This window comes from Ursus americanus, chromosome 3 (genome assembly GCF_024610735.1).
Source record: "Ursus americanus isolate L20-20 chromosome 3, mUrsAme1.1.p, whole genome shotgun sequence".
Taxonomy (NCBI): Eukaryota; Metazoa; Chordata; class Mammalia; order Carnivora; family Ursidae; genus Ursus; species Ursus americanus.
In genome coordinates, this window is record NC_142129.1 from 3,526,161 (window position 1) to 3,542,792 (window position 16,632).

At 45.4% G+C, this 16,632-nt stretch overlaps 1 protein-coding gene across 4 annotated transcripts in view; it reads right to left on the minus strand.

Annotated features, from left to right (window-relative positions):
• The window catches only part of DPP6 (dipeptidyl peptidase like 6), an 889,057-nt gene that overhangs the window by 191,008 nt on the left and 681,417 nt on the right, over nucleotides 1–16,632 (minus strand). For all 4 annotated transcript variants that reach the window (XM_045792245.2, XM_087860659.1, XM_045792244.2 and 1 more), the window contains exon 6: nucleotides 3,391–3,443. In XM_045792245.2, the coding sequence (XP_045648201.1) occupies nucleotides 3,391–3,443 (53 nt within the window). The remainder of the gene's footprint in view (nucleotides 1–3,390; nucleotides 3,444–16,632) is intronic.

A 16,632-nucleotide genomic window follows, 5' to 3' on the forward strand; every position in this document is an offset into this window, starting at 1 on the left:
GTCAAACAAATTTTCCCTTAGGTTTTAGATCTTTGCATAGATGAAAACCCTGCTGCCTTGGCGTTCTCATTACAACCCTAGCAGAGCGTGCAGAAGGACGGGACTCGGCTCCCACCATAGACAGAGGTCCAAACTCTGAAGGAGGAAGTGAGCACATGGGACAGGGAGGGCCTCTCCTGGCTTGTGAACCACACAATAAAAAGTATACCCTTCCTTGAATTCTTCTGCCACTGGCAAAAGGAAGGAAACCAGATTCAGAGGACATTGAAAAATTAATTCGACCCTTCTCTGTGACTGGTTGGAAAGCCTGAAGCCAAGACAAAATTCAAGTTATAAATGACAATTAATCCCACCCTGCAGATTGCACGGCCTCGGGCTTACAGTGAAGTCTTTAGGGGAGATGCGAGGACAGAGAAGTGAGAACTCGTGAGAAAGGTACAAATCTGAGTCTCCAGAAGCACCACGGAAAGCTCTTTGTTTTTGGTATGATAAGTAATGTAAATCCTGATAACTTAACACGGACTTATTTTTGTTTTAAAAACACAGTTGTGCTTTCCTCTCTACCCCAAATCTACATGGAGCAGAAGCCTTAGAATGGGGCTGTGTCCCTCTCCCGCTGTCCGGTGGAGCACCTGCTCAGGTGACCGCTGCACATGTCCCCGAAGCCGCAAAAACGGGAGCCTGAGGCTCTTCCGCGGTCTCATTAATACAAATGAGATGTTGACAACATATGAAATGAATTGATTCATTTCCCATAAATGACCTCAGGACAAAGAGGGAGAGGTGGGTGGTAGAGCTATGCCAGCTTTGGAGACGCTATGTCAGTTCACAGGGTGACGGGATGGGCCACAGACCTTCTCATCCATGAGGGGTTCTTTTCCAGCAAACGACAATCGTATAAAAGCCCTCAGCAAAGAAATAAATCAGCCCTACTAAAAACCTGATCTTTATAGCTCCAACGTCCCTCAAGGGCTTGTCTCGAGAGCATGGGGTTTGGGCTGAGCCAGGCTGTACACGAGCTGGGAGATGCGGGGCAGCTACGCCTGACAGCTCTCCCTGTAAATGGGGGTAGGAATGCTTTTGTTGCAGGCTGCTGTGCTGGGGTGAAGGCGTAAGAAAGTCAATCTATAAATGATGGCAATTACTATTACTGTGACAATTTTAAAAGTACTGATGGCAGCCCGTTACATGTTGACATTCTCTACGGGGGGATCATTATTGATGAACAGAAGGCAAGCTGAGGACAAAGCAGAAACTGACACCCTGCAATCCCCACCACCACCACCACCACCACCACCATGGGATGTACAAGACATTCCTCAGGCACCCCTGGCTGCCCTAAAGCTAAGGAAAGGAAAATCAAATAGTTAACTAACAGAGATCACAATCCTGCAAGACTTAAGTCTCCCTCAGTTTACAAATGTTTTAGCAGTTTACAAGCAGGAAGCATTTCTATCAATAACCTAGCTTCCGGAAGGGAATGTAGATACAATTAAATGTCCTTATAATCTGCAGGCTCCAGGAAGTTCCCAACCATCTTAATGTTAACGCCTTGCCAGAGGGAAAAACAATCTTAACTTGACAATGGCAAGGCCTCCGGTATCCTGTGAGTCTTCTTTAACATATGAAAGTATTTTCTCAACCTCCCTTTTTCCTTGCCTTCCCCCAGCCCCATAGTATATAATCAGCCACCCCTCACAACCCCCAGCAGCAGCTCTTTCTGCCCATGGGTCCTGTCCCCTTGCTTTAATAAACCACCAATTTTGCATCAAAGACGTCTCAAGAATTCTTTCTTGGTCATCGACTCCGGACTTCACCCCACTGAACCTCACCTATGTTCCACAACCTCATCAATTATCATCATCATCAACACCAAACCAAGTCGTCAACACAGATTATCTCGTCCTCTGGTCTGCAGCTGGTGTGGGTCAGGTTGTCCAAATCTACTTTTTCTAAACTCTGACAGATGTAGTGAAATATTAACACAGTGTGTGAAGCATAAAATGCTTTTACAGTTCTGAGTTTTACAAATTTATAGACGATGGAACAAATATCTATCATCTATAATACGTTCCACTGTCCCACAAGGGGACCTAAACGTCAAGGCATAATCATATCCTGCTGGCCGTGACCTTTGAATATGCAGATCTGCTTGAAAAAACAATAGAATAATTCCTCCTTAGCGGAAAACATCTGAGTTTATGTTTAAAATATGCTTTAAATGAAAACTTCCTATGGATACTCAATTTTTTACCACAGCGGTTCGTCTTCAGTTTCCTTGACCTTGATTGGTCTACTCGTCTCACAGAAACTGTTACTCTCAACGTTGCTGCATATCTACATGTCTCTCCTTTGTCTGAAGGCCCAAATGAAATTATTTTCTCCATGTTTGTTTTCCAAAGAGATGCCCATGTTCGACTTAACTTAGCAGACATTGTAAACATTCATGTTGCTGGTTCATGCTCTCATGAAACAATACTTTTTAGCAATTCCTGCTGCTTGCTTAAATTCAGGAAAATGAGATGCCTCCCTCACATATTCCTAGGCAACCCACACAACACCAGCCGTAGCAATGTTCAATTTCTCTGAACATTTCCCGAGCCCCTCACCTTTCCAAGGACTGTGACAGAAGCCCCAGAGGGGTGGAGAAGAGGAGGAGGTGGGGAACAAGAAGGCTGGGGTGAGGGGAGAGGAGGAGGGGGGCAGGGGGAGGATGGGAGAGAAACAGAAAGCCATCCCTGCCTCTCATTCCTAGTTCTGCAGGTGTTTCTCCATGTGTCTGACCCAACAAATGGCTTCCGCCAACTGGAACCAGTGTCTTTGCTGCCGCTGGACTCCGGAGAGGAGCTCCTGACACTGCAGCCCCGTGCCGCGTGTGGATATAGTCACCCAGCACCAAAAACCTTGTAAAATCACACGTGCTCTCATGGTTGTCCTTCCCACACACACGTTTGGGTCCCAAATCATGCATTTTTGAGAGACCGGATGAGCTTAGGGTTGCCACTCTATTATGTAGATAACCAGAACCCTGTGGGAGTCCTGGGGCTGTTCCCTGTGCCTGGGAGGGACACAGCTGACTACAGGGCACGCACAGGGGGACAGTCCTGCCCTGCAGGACCTTGAGGGGAAACCTCGGCAACCAGAACAGGAGATAGGTGGCGTGTTCTAGGATGGGGCCTTCACAAATGGGCAAGTACCCAGACTCGTGGGACCCCCGAGACGCTGGATGCAGTTAGCCCGGGAGACCCCACAACATCAGGGCACTTCACTGTCAGAATCAAGTTGCCCATTTCTTGCCCTTAATTCTACGAACTAAGCAACTACTCAGGGTTCTACCCTTTCTTTGTTCGGAATACTTCTCATTAAAAGAAAATGAAAGGATAATCTTACCCATGAGGAATTTTGCTCAGAACATAATATCCAGTGTAGGAGTGTTGGTATATCTGAAACAGACAAGACAAAAAAAGAAAAAGAAAAAAAAGCAAGCATTGAGACAAAGGCTGTGACCATGATATTTTTCAAATCACTGTGCATCCTAAAAAACATCAGTGGAGGAAAAGTAGTTATCAGGAGACCTGGAGGCAAAGTCTTTCATTTACTTAGAAAGGTAATTTGCATATCCTGTTTATTTTACTTTCTTCATTTGCCATTGTTTACCAGGCAGGGCAGTCAGAGGCTTGATGTCCCCATAGCTGGCTGGTTTGTGATTAAATCAGGGGCACAGATCTCCACCTCAAGGACATATAGCCTGTAGCACAGGACGAATGAGGAGGTGACCAGAGGCTGTCACACAGTCAGCTAGACCCAACAGGACCACAAGACCCATGTACTGTGGGAGTGCTCTGTCAATTACGGCAAATTCCATTGTGCGTCCTCAGTGAAGACTGAAACCAAGATAGGCTTAATCGGGCAAACTCCTGTCCTTCTGTACAAAGCGATGTGTGTCTTTTAGCTTCAGACAGTGGTCAATAAACTAAGAACTCATTTGCAAGAGGGAGCATGGCTTGTTTCCAAACTCCTATAACCCCCAACCTGGAGCCTCTCAAACTCTTGAGCCAGAAGAGGCTTCCTTAACCCATAAATGCAATGAATGGAATGCAAGGGATGACCAAAAATGGGGAGAACATGCAGTTCAAGAAATCTTGGCACCCTTCACTTCTAGCTTTTTGGGTAGAGACTGTCCCCAGGTTGGAGTGTGGTGGGTTATCTGCAGGGTTGAAGCAAGAACGTACTGCACTTCTCTTTCTTCCACCTGTGTAACTTCTGAGGGTCAACACCCTGTGTGGGGACATGTTCAGTGACCAGCATTTAAAACCACCTTCCTAAAGGTAATGGGTGAGGCCCAGGGAGACAGATCCAGTGTGAAGCACATGGGATAGAGGAATGCACTGGGGTGCAGATGATGGAGTGAGTCCGACAAAGAGAAGAGGCGGGACTATGCCAAGCTCACTGACTCCCTGCCTTGTCAGGGCCCCTGGATTAACTTCCGGACAATCGTAGTGGATCACAGTTACTGGAGAAAAAGAATCCAGACACAGAAGTAAACGGCAGCCCTCAAGTCCCAAAGCTCTTTTGCTTCTGAAGATCCTGAGACTCCTGCACCAGACATTTGGGGCCTGGGGTGGCCTGCTGGAGGGAGGTAGGTGGGCATCCGATGGGGAAATCTGTCCAAATACTGCTTTCCTTATGAATAAATAGCCTGTAAGCAACAGATTCGTGAAGGAGAACTTCCAGACCTGCTCTCGCATCGGAGAAGGAGTGCACACACCTAGCTCTGCTGTTTCTGAAGTGATGCCTGGTACTGCTTCCCCCACAGAAGGGAGGGCTGGTCCTAAGCAGATTCCTGGTCAGAGAGCGCCCATCCGAGGACCCTGTGCTTTGACTAAACTGCCTCTGGGCTGGACCAGATCCCTCAGATGTAAGAACAGAAGCTTAACCCACACACTGCATTTGCCTGCGGTCAGGACACATGGTGCTGTTACACGGTGCGCCTAAGCTCTCCTCCAAAGCCACCTGTTCCTCCTGCTTATCTCACTCGTTTCGTGATAACCCAGGCAGGCAAAGGTGACCTCTGCTTGCTGAAAGGAACGTGAGGCACAGCAAGGGCAGAGGACAGAGGAAAGGGAAGGGAAGTGGAGGAATGGAGGCAAAAAGGAGGCAGGGGAGAGGAAGGAGGGGTGGAGTCTAATTCCAAGGGACTCGATTGAATAGAATTGGACAGAAATGATGGTGTAAGACTTCTGAGACTGGGTAGTAGAAAGTGTTGTGGCTTCCTGCTGGCTCTCCTTCAGATCACTGCTCTGGGGGAAGACAGCCGCCATGCAGCGAGGACACTTAGGCAGCCCTAAGGAGATGTCCACGTGGTGAGCGACCAAGATGCTTCCCCATCAGATCAGCCCACAAGGAGCTGAGGGGTCTTGCCCGCAGCCACATGAGGGCACTTGGACACCGAGTTGTTATCCCTAGTCCAGCCTTCAGATCATGTGGGCTTGGCTGATACTCTGATAGACCTTGAGCCAGAGACACTCAGATAAGATGGTCTTGAATCCCTGACCCACAGTAACTTTAAGATAATAAGTGTTGTTTGTCTTAAGCTGTTAAGTTTTGGGTAGTTTCTTATACAGCAATAGGTAAATAGTATATCTCGTCTAAATCCAGAGGAAAAAAGGTAACTATTACATCAGATGTGGACAGACTTGTAAGTTACTGGACTCCCTCCCTATAAATCTCCAGAAAATTCTAAGACAAACAAATAAACAAATTCCTTATCAAACCAAATTCCTTATGAGTACAGAAGTGAGCTGCTGGGGAAGTCCACTCATAGACCAAAAACCTTGAAAGAAGTCTTTGAAATGACTGTAGACAACAGTGATGGTGGTGGTGATGCTGACGAAGCTGAGGGTGTGAGTGGCGAGAATCCACGGAGGAGAGGGGTGCCAGCTCCTTGGCATCCAGGAACTCACTCAATGCAGGTATTATCATCCCATTCTGAAGACAGGAAAATTGAATCTTAAGAATTCAAATCAAGCTCAAGCAAGATTTGATCTGAGGTCGGTCTCTCCCTAATCACTACATTGGAAATTGCCTGAACAAAGGGCATATCTCTTAACTCAGTTACAAGTCAAAGTTGATTGCTGTCAACTGAAAAATCCAGGATACCAACAGATATAACAAAAAGGCAAAATTTTGCGGTTGAAGGAATATTGCTTTAAATCCTCTGGAAACAGTGATTTCAATTCATTCTCTGGTTATGCCATTCCCAAACAGACACTTAGAATTGATCTTTGCACACTTCTTTAAACATACCACTAAATGACTCTGAAATTCAGCCCTGGGAGTATCTTCTGACTGGAGCCGATGGTAAAAAGAAGATAATCTTATAAGGGCAATGGTAAGAAGACAGGAGAACTACTCATTCTCCATTCTATGTGTGCACTACGGGGCAAAAAGAAAAAAAAAACATGTATGGATGGAAAATGTCGTGAAATATCTGGAAAACTGAATCACTAATTAGAAAGATTCCAACAAAAATGGGACAGCATCAAAAAGAGGTAAGACCTGAGATGCTGGATCTGCCAAGGATGTGTATGAAAGAAGCCTTCCAGAGTGAACTGTTGATGCAAATGGGACCCTTAGAAATGAAAGCACACTTGGGATTTTTGTGCTACTCTTAAAAAAGGAGCGAAGGGAGAGGGTGATGTGACAGTCTTCTATTTGCTCCAAGATGGAACAATCAAACAGCATTCTCTTCCGCAAAATATCCTCTCAACCCGGAGCCAAAGGAACCACAGGCATAAAAGAGACTGCTCTTCAAAGAGCAAATGCCTTATCTTGAAAGGAATAAAAAAAAAAAAAAACCCTCCATCTCCTTGAAAGAATTTGTTCCTTAGAAAGACAAAACTTTTTTTTTTCCTGGTCTCTATCAATTGTATTTATGTTTCTTTCTTTAAAATAGCCTCTGAATACCTCTGATCATGGAAAAAAGCCCAGAGTTGGAAGTAAGATTGCATTCAGTACTATTCTAAGAGTGCACTTTTAGAAGTTCACGGATTTGAGTTACTTTAGTTTCTTCTTCACTTTCAAATTTCCCTTGGAAAATGAATATATAAAAACTTGTTACCCAAAACACCATTCACAAGATGGGAAAGCAATTTCAGCAAATTTTCTTTCTAATATATCACGAAAAATAGTTATTATTGGCACTAAATAATTGGAATAAAAATAACCAAAGGTCTGTCATGGGGTGAGTCCACATTTGGTTTGCTTCTTCTGTTTCTGAAACATTTGCCCACACATCTTATCCTCTCCATTGCTCCCACGAAGCCATATTTTTTACTTGTCTATGGTCTTCGCTACCTCAGCCTCATCATACACACTCGTGCCCCGCCCTGCACACTCATGCAGACTCACTTCGTATCTTCTTCCTCGATGAAATCATCCACCCCTGTAGTTTTATTTTTTTATTTATTTTTATTAAAGATTTTATTTATTTATTTGAGAGAGAGAGACAGCCAGCGAGAGAGGGAACACAAGCAGGGGGAGTGGGAGAGGAAGAAGCAGGCTCCCAGCGGAGGAGCCTGATGTGGGGCTCGATCCCAGAACGCCGGGATCACGCCCTGAGCCGAAGGCAGACGCTTAACGGCTGAGCCACCCAGGCGCCCCCACCACTCCTGCAGTTTTAAAACACATTTCCACCTAGACATCCCCACCTCATGCCTCACAAGCACCAAAAACTCAATATTCTCCAAAATAAACTCTCCAACAACCCTTGAAACCTAGTTCTCCTCTGATAGTTCCTATCTGAGTTGGTGGGTTCATCATCCACTCAGTATACTGAGCTAAAAATGAAGTTCTCCTCGACTCCATTCTTTGCCTCCCTCGACCTCCTGCTCCGGTTCAATCTATCCTCCAATGGCACTGAATTAACCTCTTCAGTCCTCCTCTGGTCCACCACCCACTCTTCACCCCTATGGCCTCACTGCAGAACTCCCCTCCAGCCTTCCTCTCCTGCAGAAAGAAGCTACCAGATTCCTTCCCAAGATCAGCCTCTGAGGTCTCCACGCCACTCCTTCTGCTCCCTGGGGAACCTCATGACTCCTGCCTTATAGGTTCTGTAAAAGAGCCTGCCTTACATATTTCAGCACACCTTGTCCCCAGCTCCCTCTCCCAAATTTGTAAAATAGAACTCAAATCTCCCACATCAAAAATAAAAATCCCTGGTCATATCCTCCCTGAACTATTCCTTTTTAACGATCATTGCATTTCATGAGAAAAGTCTGCAATGCCTCACTTCCTGTTCACTTGTAACCAGTACATTCCTAACGTTCTCCATCTGCGATCTCCAAGTGCATTTCTACTGCCAGACATGATGGCATCTGATTTATTTCCAGTCTGCGCCATCTCGCTGCGTTGAGTGATAAAGATGATGGGAGCTGCTCTCCTTTCTTCATTCCACGACAGGCCGACAGGCCGTTGCCTCCATATCCTCCTGCTTTCCTGCTTCCGGCCTCCTTGTCTTTCCTTTCTGCTGCTGCAGACCCTTTCAAGGGACGCAGGCACCAGCCCGCCACCCCTGGGGCTTTTTCACTTTGCTGGTCTACACCTCTGGTCTGGCAGAGCCCATCCATTTTTGCTTTCCTATGCAGATTCTTACTGAATATACATTTTTAATGCTTGACCTATCTTTTGAGTTCTAGGGTCCTATCTTTAGATTGTTCTAGGCCTCTCTACGTGGATATTTTTACCCAAAACTTTTATCCCAAATTCTACAATCTGAAAACTAAAGAAACTATTTCCTGCTAACAGGTCTCTTTATATTTATCCGTGTACCTGGGGTCTCAGTAGAAAAATACTGGAATTAGCTTCAACCATTCCCATCCCCCCCCCCTTTTTTTTTACACTGTCCGTGTATCATTGGTTTCCAAGTTTCACTGGACTACGTAACTTTGGAATGTCTCTTAAATTCACACCACATTTTCTACCCTCAGTAACAGTAGCCTGGTTTTGGACATCTGAGTAACGCAATGACCTTACAGTTGGCCTGCCAGCCTCCAGCTCCTCTCTAACCTCCCCACTGCCATGACAGTTCTCTTCCTAACAGTGCACTGAGTTGGAAGCAGTGCTGGGGGCAGTGGTTTGGAGTGATCTGGGGGCAGGACACAGCTACAGCTGTGTAGCTACTACTCTGATGACACAGTTTTAGAGTCAGGCACAGGCTCGATTCAGCCTGCTACTCACCTGATGGGCAAATTCCTTAACCTCTCTGAGCCTCAGTTTCCTCCTCCATAAAAGAGAGGTAAGAGCTGTATTTGCTTAGGAAATATAAACCATGAAAAAAAGAACCCAAAGAATTCTCTTATTTAAATCTTAAGGAGAACCATATGATGTAGCTACTAGCATTGTACTGAATCCACGAACCTCTTTCTCCTCTACAATGTGAATCCCACTGCAAATAGCAGAGTTGGAGCTGACCAGTTTCGAGGGATGGCAGAGGCCACAAAACAATTGAGATTGTTGCCCTTTGGACTGGGCTCCTGGTCAGCACAACCTCTCTACTCACTGGAGCGTCCCAATAATGGGATGCATTTTTCCCTGAAGTGGTGAGCTCCCCAGAACTGATGGAATTCAAGTAGAGGCTGGTCAGCCATTGCTGGGGCACTCTTGGATGGGCGTGTGGGCTACCAAGCAGATCACTCCAGTGGGCATCTGCAATTGCCTTCTTATTTGATCCTATATTCTATTCATAGAGGGAATTGTACCAGCGGGTGTAGATGAGCTTGGAGTAAGATTCTCCCCAGCTGGGATCAAGACCACCAGGGCTGGGACACATGGTTGAAGAAATAAGATCCGGTAAGAAGTGAATGAGGGCTAAAAATACTGGGAACTGGGAAAGACAGACACAGGAAAAAGACTGGGCAGGGAAAAGAAACTGAGATTTGGAAATTGGATGGTAAAAAAGAAAAAGAAGAAAAATGATCTGCGTGTGATGTCAGTAATGACGAGTCAAAAACCAAAAACCTGAAGGAGAAAAAGAACAACTCTAAAAGGAAGCTGGAAAATGTGAGATTTCTTATTTTAGATTTGGAGAAAATGAAACGTTTACCCAAAAGGTTTATCTCCTCACAATTTGGGGATTCTGTTACCAACAGGGAAGGAAATTTCATTAGGTCCCATCTGGCACGGCGATTCCCAGTTCTACTGGCACCCAACATAGTAGTCTGTCCTCTGGGAGAGAGCACGCAACCTGCCTGCAAACTTCAACCCCGGGCTTTGTGGGCCATGACAGGTACTTCTTGAAGGTAATGTCCTGTAAACGTTCCTTTAGTGGCCTCAGAACATTTAAAAACAGCTTTATGGAGGTATTATCGATATACAAAGAACAGCACCTATTTACTGTGCACAATTTGATGAGTTTGAACATAAGTGAACACCTGTGATCTCAAGCTCACAGTCAAGGCAACAGACATACTCAATGCCTCCCACAGTCTCCTTGTGTCCTGATCACTTTTAAGAAGGCAGAGGAGATCAAGCAATGATCCCTGAACCCGGGTGCCCCCACTTTGAGTTGATTTGGGGAGAAGTGGGGCAAGGAAGCACATGCCCCGTTTTTTCAAAAATACATCATGAATTGCTGCATTTACATTGTGTGTTCCTAAATCTTGGTCTTGATATAGTCTTCCCCCCCAAAAACCAAAAAACAACAACAACAAAAAACAAACCCCTGCAATCTTGGCTTTTAGTACTTAATTCCATCCATTATCCTGATCCATTACCATGATCTCCCCACCACGTCGCAGCTGCTGAGTTTCCAAGAAGCCCTCCAGGACTCGCTCTATGGAATGGCTAATAATCAGGTGGGGTTTCAGGGGAAAGACTCCCCTGAGTATTCCATCCAGGTCCTTCTTTGTATAAAAAAAAAAAAAAAGAGCACATCTTTAATAGTGTGGCTGGGACAAGAGCTAACCAGTTTGTAAGGTCTTTTTGGGAAGGAATTATGAGTATCTTATCTAGAAACTCTTCCCCTAAATTTGGAGAATTGGATCCAGTTGATGGTGTCACCTTTTTTCCCCAAGGAATAAGACCAATAAGCCAAAATATGCTAGAGAAGATGAGAATGTGACCAGGTTGGCAGAAGTCTGGAAAGAAAGCCACTCGGTGTGAGTCATTTGAGGGACAGCAGGTGGTCTGCCTGGAGAGGAGACTCAAGAGAGATGGCAGACCATCTTTAAGGTTTTAAAGAGTTTCATGAGTAAGCGTGAGCAAGTCTGTTCTCATTTGCTCCAAGGGGAAAAATAACATTGACGAGCACACATTATAAGGACCAACGATGCTAGCTTCATAATTAAAGGTACCCAATACTGAAAAGGCTTACCAGCCCCTGTTAACGAAAGTATGAAAGCCACATTTGTTGGAGCATTAGGGAGAATGCAGGGTGTGGTGAGACTGGCCTGGGTGACCAGGAAGATTCCTTCCCATTCAGAGAATTCCTCAAGTGCCCAGCCAGCTCTGCTGCCCCTCTGTCCTCACCTCTCCCTGCTCTGGCTGGGGACTAAACTTCACAGCACCTTGGTGTAGGTCACAGCCGTCTAAGCCTGGATCAATGAGTTCAAGCCTTAACACGTCTGCCTGACAAGGTCCTCACTGTGATGGGAGTTATTCGTGTCCCTCCTACACATAGAATTCACACTCCTTCCTTCCCAAGATACTGTAGACATCTCGTCTCATGCCAGAGTCAGCCTCTGCTTGATTTTATTTTTTTGCCTTTTTTATTGATCTCTTTTTTCAATTCCAGTATAGTTAACATTCAGTGTTATATTAGTTTCAGGTGTACAATATAGTGATTCAGCAGTTCCATGTATAACTCAGTGCTCATAACAGTAAGTGGGCTCTTCATCCTCTTCACCTATTTCCCCCATCAGCCCATCCCCTACCCACAATCCTCTGCTTGATTTCCCATCTCCTGTTTCATTCATGTATTCTATCGGGCACTACACCCCAGAGACCCAACGAACGCCTTGCCAAATTCTCTAACTTCCTCCTGATCTCTGGTCCCGCTCCATGGCCAATGGTTTAGTGAATTACAAACCTTGATGTTGGAGTGAGTGATGACGGAAAACTTCCTGAATGAACCAGGCCTTCCTTCCCAGAGAGGCTCCTCCTTGCCTCAAGCAGAAAGCCACAATCACCCCATGTTCTAATGATGACATTTGGTACATATTTCCACACACCTTACCAACTTGTTTTATATCATTTCCATGAAGTTAAACCTCTTGTTATATGGTATTTTAAAATGTTTTCTAGAGGACCACAAATAAGGAGATAAAACTGAAATATTTAGTAAAAAGTAAAGATATCTAGCTCCTACAATATAAGACAAATAGTAGGAAATATGAACTGCACGTTCCTTGTTTTTCCCCTGGCTGCACGCCTTTCCTTCCCCCATGAGATGGAACTTATAATTTAGTGTAACAATCTAGGCAAGACTTAAAATGTAGGGGACACAGTTGTCAATTTCAAAATATAAAAGTAATGAAAAATCCTTAGGATTCAATATTTATATCTCCACTTCTTTCCTCCTGGAATAACTGGCCTTCCAGAAAACTTTTTAAATTTAAGAAAGAAGAGATGGTGCCACCCTCTTGAACCCATTGTCTTCTCAAGTGTCTCGTTCTGCTCTCCACACATGCCCACCCCCAGTTCACTTTAATTCAATCTTTTGTGACTGGTCCCCATCATCTAACTTATTAACGGACGATGTTTCCGTCACCCTCTGTGTCCTTCACATATGATGCTTTTTAGCAGAGTTAAGGTGAGAACACGCGTATAAAGCAATCCGATTAAAAATGAGGATACATCTACACACATATCTTCTACTTCAGAGACAAACAGTAAAAATCTCAGTTGTGATTCTAATTATGTTCCCAAAGATCCATCTTGAGAGCAACTCTGACATCCAGAAATAGCCATGCAATTCTTATTTTAATCATTTCCTCTGTCTCCGCTTGGACATTTCAATTCAAGTAGCGCATCCATGCGTCTGAGGCTCGTCTTCCGGAAACAAATGAAACCCGTCCCAGCGCTGCCAGGGAGAGATTCTGAGGAAGCGATGCATGAGAACTTCCTTCCAAACCGATTTTCAAGGGCGCACACCGGTGTGCATGGGTTCCACCCCACCTCTGTCGCACCCACATCTTCTCCGTGGCTGCTCACCAAGAAACAGGTGCTTGATCTCTATACTGGTCCTGGTATCCCGCGTCCTCCTTCACCACCTTTTCTGTTTTGTCGTTCTGCCAGGACTTTCTGCTGACTCACTTCTCATTTTGCTTGAAAACACAACATTTCCTTTTTTTCTTGCACTATGTACTGTCTCCTCTTTCTCATCTGATATACTACATGCAACACCAGCCTTGTGGCTCTCCAAGATAAAAATAAAGAAATCCTGTTTATGCTGTGTAAGTCTTTAGAAATTTACAAAAGGTTTTTCTAGACCCTTTATTTTTTTTAATAATTTTTATTTTGTTATATTAGACACATAGACCAATGGAACAGAACAGAGGACCCAAACATTTTCTAGACCCTTTAACTTGACTGTCCCAACAACTGCTCCTGTGGTTGAAGTGGCTTCTCTTTATCTTTTAAATGAGAACCTGAGGCTCCAAGACACAAATTGATTGGTCCCAGGTCACATGCTGTCAAAGGAAGAGAACCGGGTAGCTAGTGTCTTTTCACATTTAGCTTAGAATTGTTTCCACTATAACATATTGGTCAGAAAGCTTCTCCCACCCACAGCACTGTGTCTTTACTGGCCAGAAGGGCTCTCCTGAGGGATGGATCCTCAAGAGAATAATAGGGAGATGGGAAGAATGGAGAAGATTAGCCCCAGATCCACAATTTGCCAACCGGCTGAGAGGGACAAGCAGTCAGCCAATTGAAATCAAGGCCTCAGAGAAGAGCACAGAATCCTAAGTAGGTCCTGGGGATGGGGAGAAAATGGGAAGAAAGGAGAACCAAAAGTGGTGATGGGGGAGAAGCCAAGTATGCTTGTGTCCCACAAACCCAGGCTAAGCTATCCCTACTATGTGCTGGGCAGGCTTCTGCCCACAGCAGCTCATGGGCTTCTTCGAAGCCTCTCCTAGCCTATTTCATGACACTGAACCCTGGCCTCTCACGACACTGAAAGTCAAGTGCTCTGAGACTCCCTCCAACAACAGAAATGAGAAGGGTTTGTTACTGCAAATTCCTTTTCTTCTCTTGCCTCTGTTAGCCATGTTCTGTAGCATTCTCATGTCCTTATCACATTTACTACAATTATGTACGCACAAGTCTTACCACCACGTGTCGGGCAGGAATCAGTGGACTGAGAGTCAATGGCTATTTATAAGCTGCCCAGCTCAGCCCCTTGTCTGGGTCTCTGCCCCACTCACTCCCCGCACTCCCGGCTGGAAAGATGTTGGGCCGAGTGGACAATGCTCGTTTCTCAAGAAAGACATGGCAAGAGCAGGTCAACAGGATCCACTGTTGGATCAAGCTTATGGTGCTCAGACTCGGTCCCCAGCAGGACTCTCCAGCCTGGAGGGAGGCAGTGAAGAACTCAGTCCCGTGGGCTCCTCTGGCGGTGGAGCTGCGAACTGGGGCCCAAGGGCCACCACGTGTGGAGACTGCTTTGCGCTGAGAGTGGTTCAGACGTGGCACTGTGGCACTAAGTGCAGCGGCAGGGTCTGCAGCAGGGGCTGGAACCACATCACGCCGCTTTGGGAGAACCTCCAAACAGCTGGAGGCAGGGCACTCCCAGAGTGGTGCTCTCGGGCTCTGGGGCAGGGCAGGGCTGCTTTTATAAATGGGTGGACAGAGTCCCCGAGGTGCTGGTTTTGCAAAGATGTTCTTGTGAAAAATCCTCAACACTGATTTTTCTCTAAAATTATGAGGTCTGTATTTATAACATCCTTTGGTAATGTGGGCTAGTCCATAATATTAACTTATACTTCTGGTAAATATTTAGTGGGAATCTACTGTATACGACATTGATGAAAAGTGTTTGTCAATCTTTGGGTCACAGAGTCAATGCAAAGGGTCATTTTTAAAAAAGGAAATAGAATAGGATAAAAAACCCACACTGTATTAGAGTATATAACACACAGTGAGAGTATTACTTTGTGACTTTTTAGTTCTGTACGTGTATTTGAACACTAGCCTGAGATGTAAAATGGTCTTACTGTCTTACTCTATGCCATGATCAAAAAAAGTGGAGCACCTGTTTGGCAGGGGTCCTCCAAGTGTTATGGGTTGAATTATGTCCCCCCGCCCATGCAATGTTGAAGTCCTAACCTTAGATTTTTACCTTATATGATGCCTTAGAATTTTACCTTACGTGGAAACATATACGCATTACAGAGGTAATCTAGCTAGTTAAAATAAGGTCATCAGGAGGGGAGAGCTCATCCAATATGACTAGTACCGAAAGAGGAAATTTGGACCAAGAGACAGACACATGTAGAGGGTGGACCGAAAAGACACAGGGAGAGCTCCATGCGATTGGAGAACCGGGTGACGGGTCCGTAAGCCAAGGGATGCCTGCCGAGGGTTGGCAGCCACCACCAGCAGCTGGAAGAGGCGAGGAAGGATTCTCCTCTCCAGGTTTCAGGGTCATGGCCCTGCACACACCCTAATTTCAGACTTCTGGCTTCCAGAGCTGTGAGAAGTCTCTGAGGTTCGAAGCCATCCAGTTTTTTTACACTTCATTGCAGCAGTCCTAGGAAACTCTCCACCAAGTATGACCCCTGTCCGCATCAGCATCACCCGGGACCTTGTTAGAAATACAAATCACCCTACTGAGCTGCAGAACCTGCAGCAGACCTCGCAATCTATGTTTCCACAAGTCCCCCCAGTGATTCTGCTGCATCGAACACTGGAGAACCTCTCTTACAAGGCCAAGAGTTTATACGGAGTTCTTCACTCCTAGAATATGGTTCCTCTGATGCATGAAAACATAGAGAGGACCATCTGAAATGTGGTGAGTGGTGGTCAGAATACAAGGAGGTCATGCTAACACCACCCACCCACAAGCACTACATAACCAAGGCACTAAGAACATCATGTCCCAAACGTGATAAACCCAAATTTTCACCGTCATTGGACTTTCATTAAAAAAATTCATTTTTTTTTGTACTTGATGAGGTAAATACAAAGTGGAGTACGTGAGCTTTCTCACATGGTCTCAGTTCTCTCTGGAAGAACAAACTTGTGGATGGAGTGCTATAACGGGGGGGGGGGGGCAGGTATTACAACCTTATCCAGGGGCCTCATCAACCCCTCACAGAGACTTGCAATGTGATCTCCCCTCCTGTCTGTTTCCTCATTTAGGTCGGAGGGTCTGTCAATAACCAAACCTTTGCTACACTGTCTGCACCAGAGAGGGACCCACTGGCATCCATTCCAACGGCAGTAAATCCAGAGCTAGGCGATTGCTTTCCTTCTGAAAATCACTGGTAAGAATATGAAGCCAAGAACCCAACTTCCTAAAAACTACAGAAATTAAACCTGATTCCCTCTAGGTCAGCATGATAGACATTTCCTGTTGTTTTCTAATTATCTGCCTGATGTCAATTCCCAACAGCCCCTTTCCCTCCCCTCTCC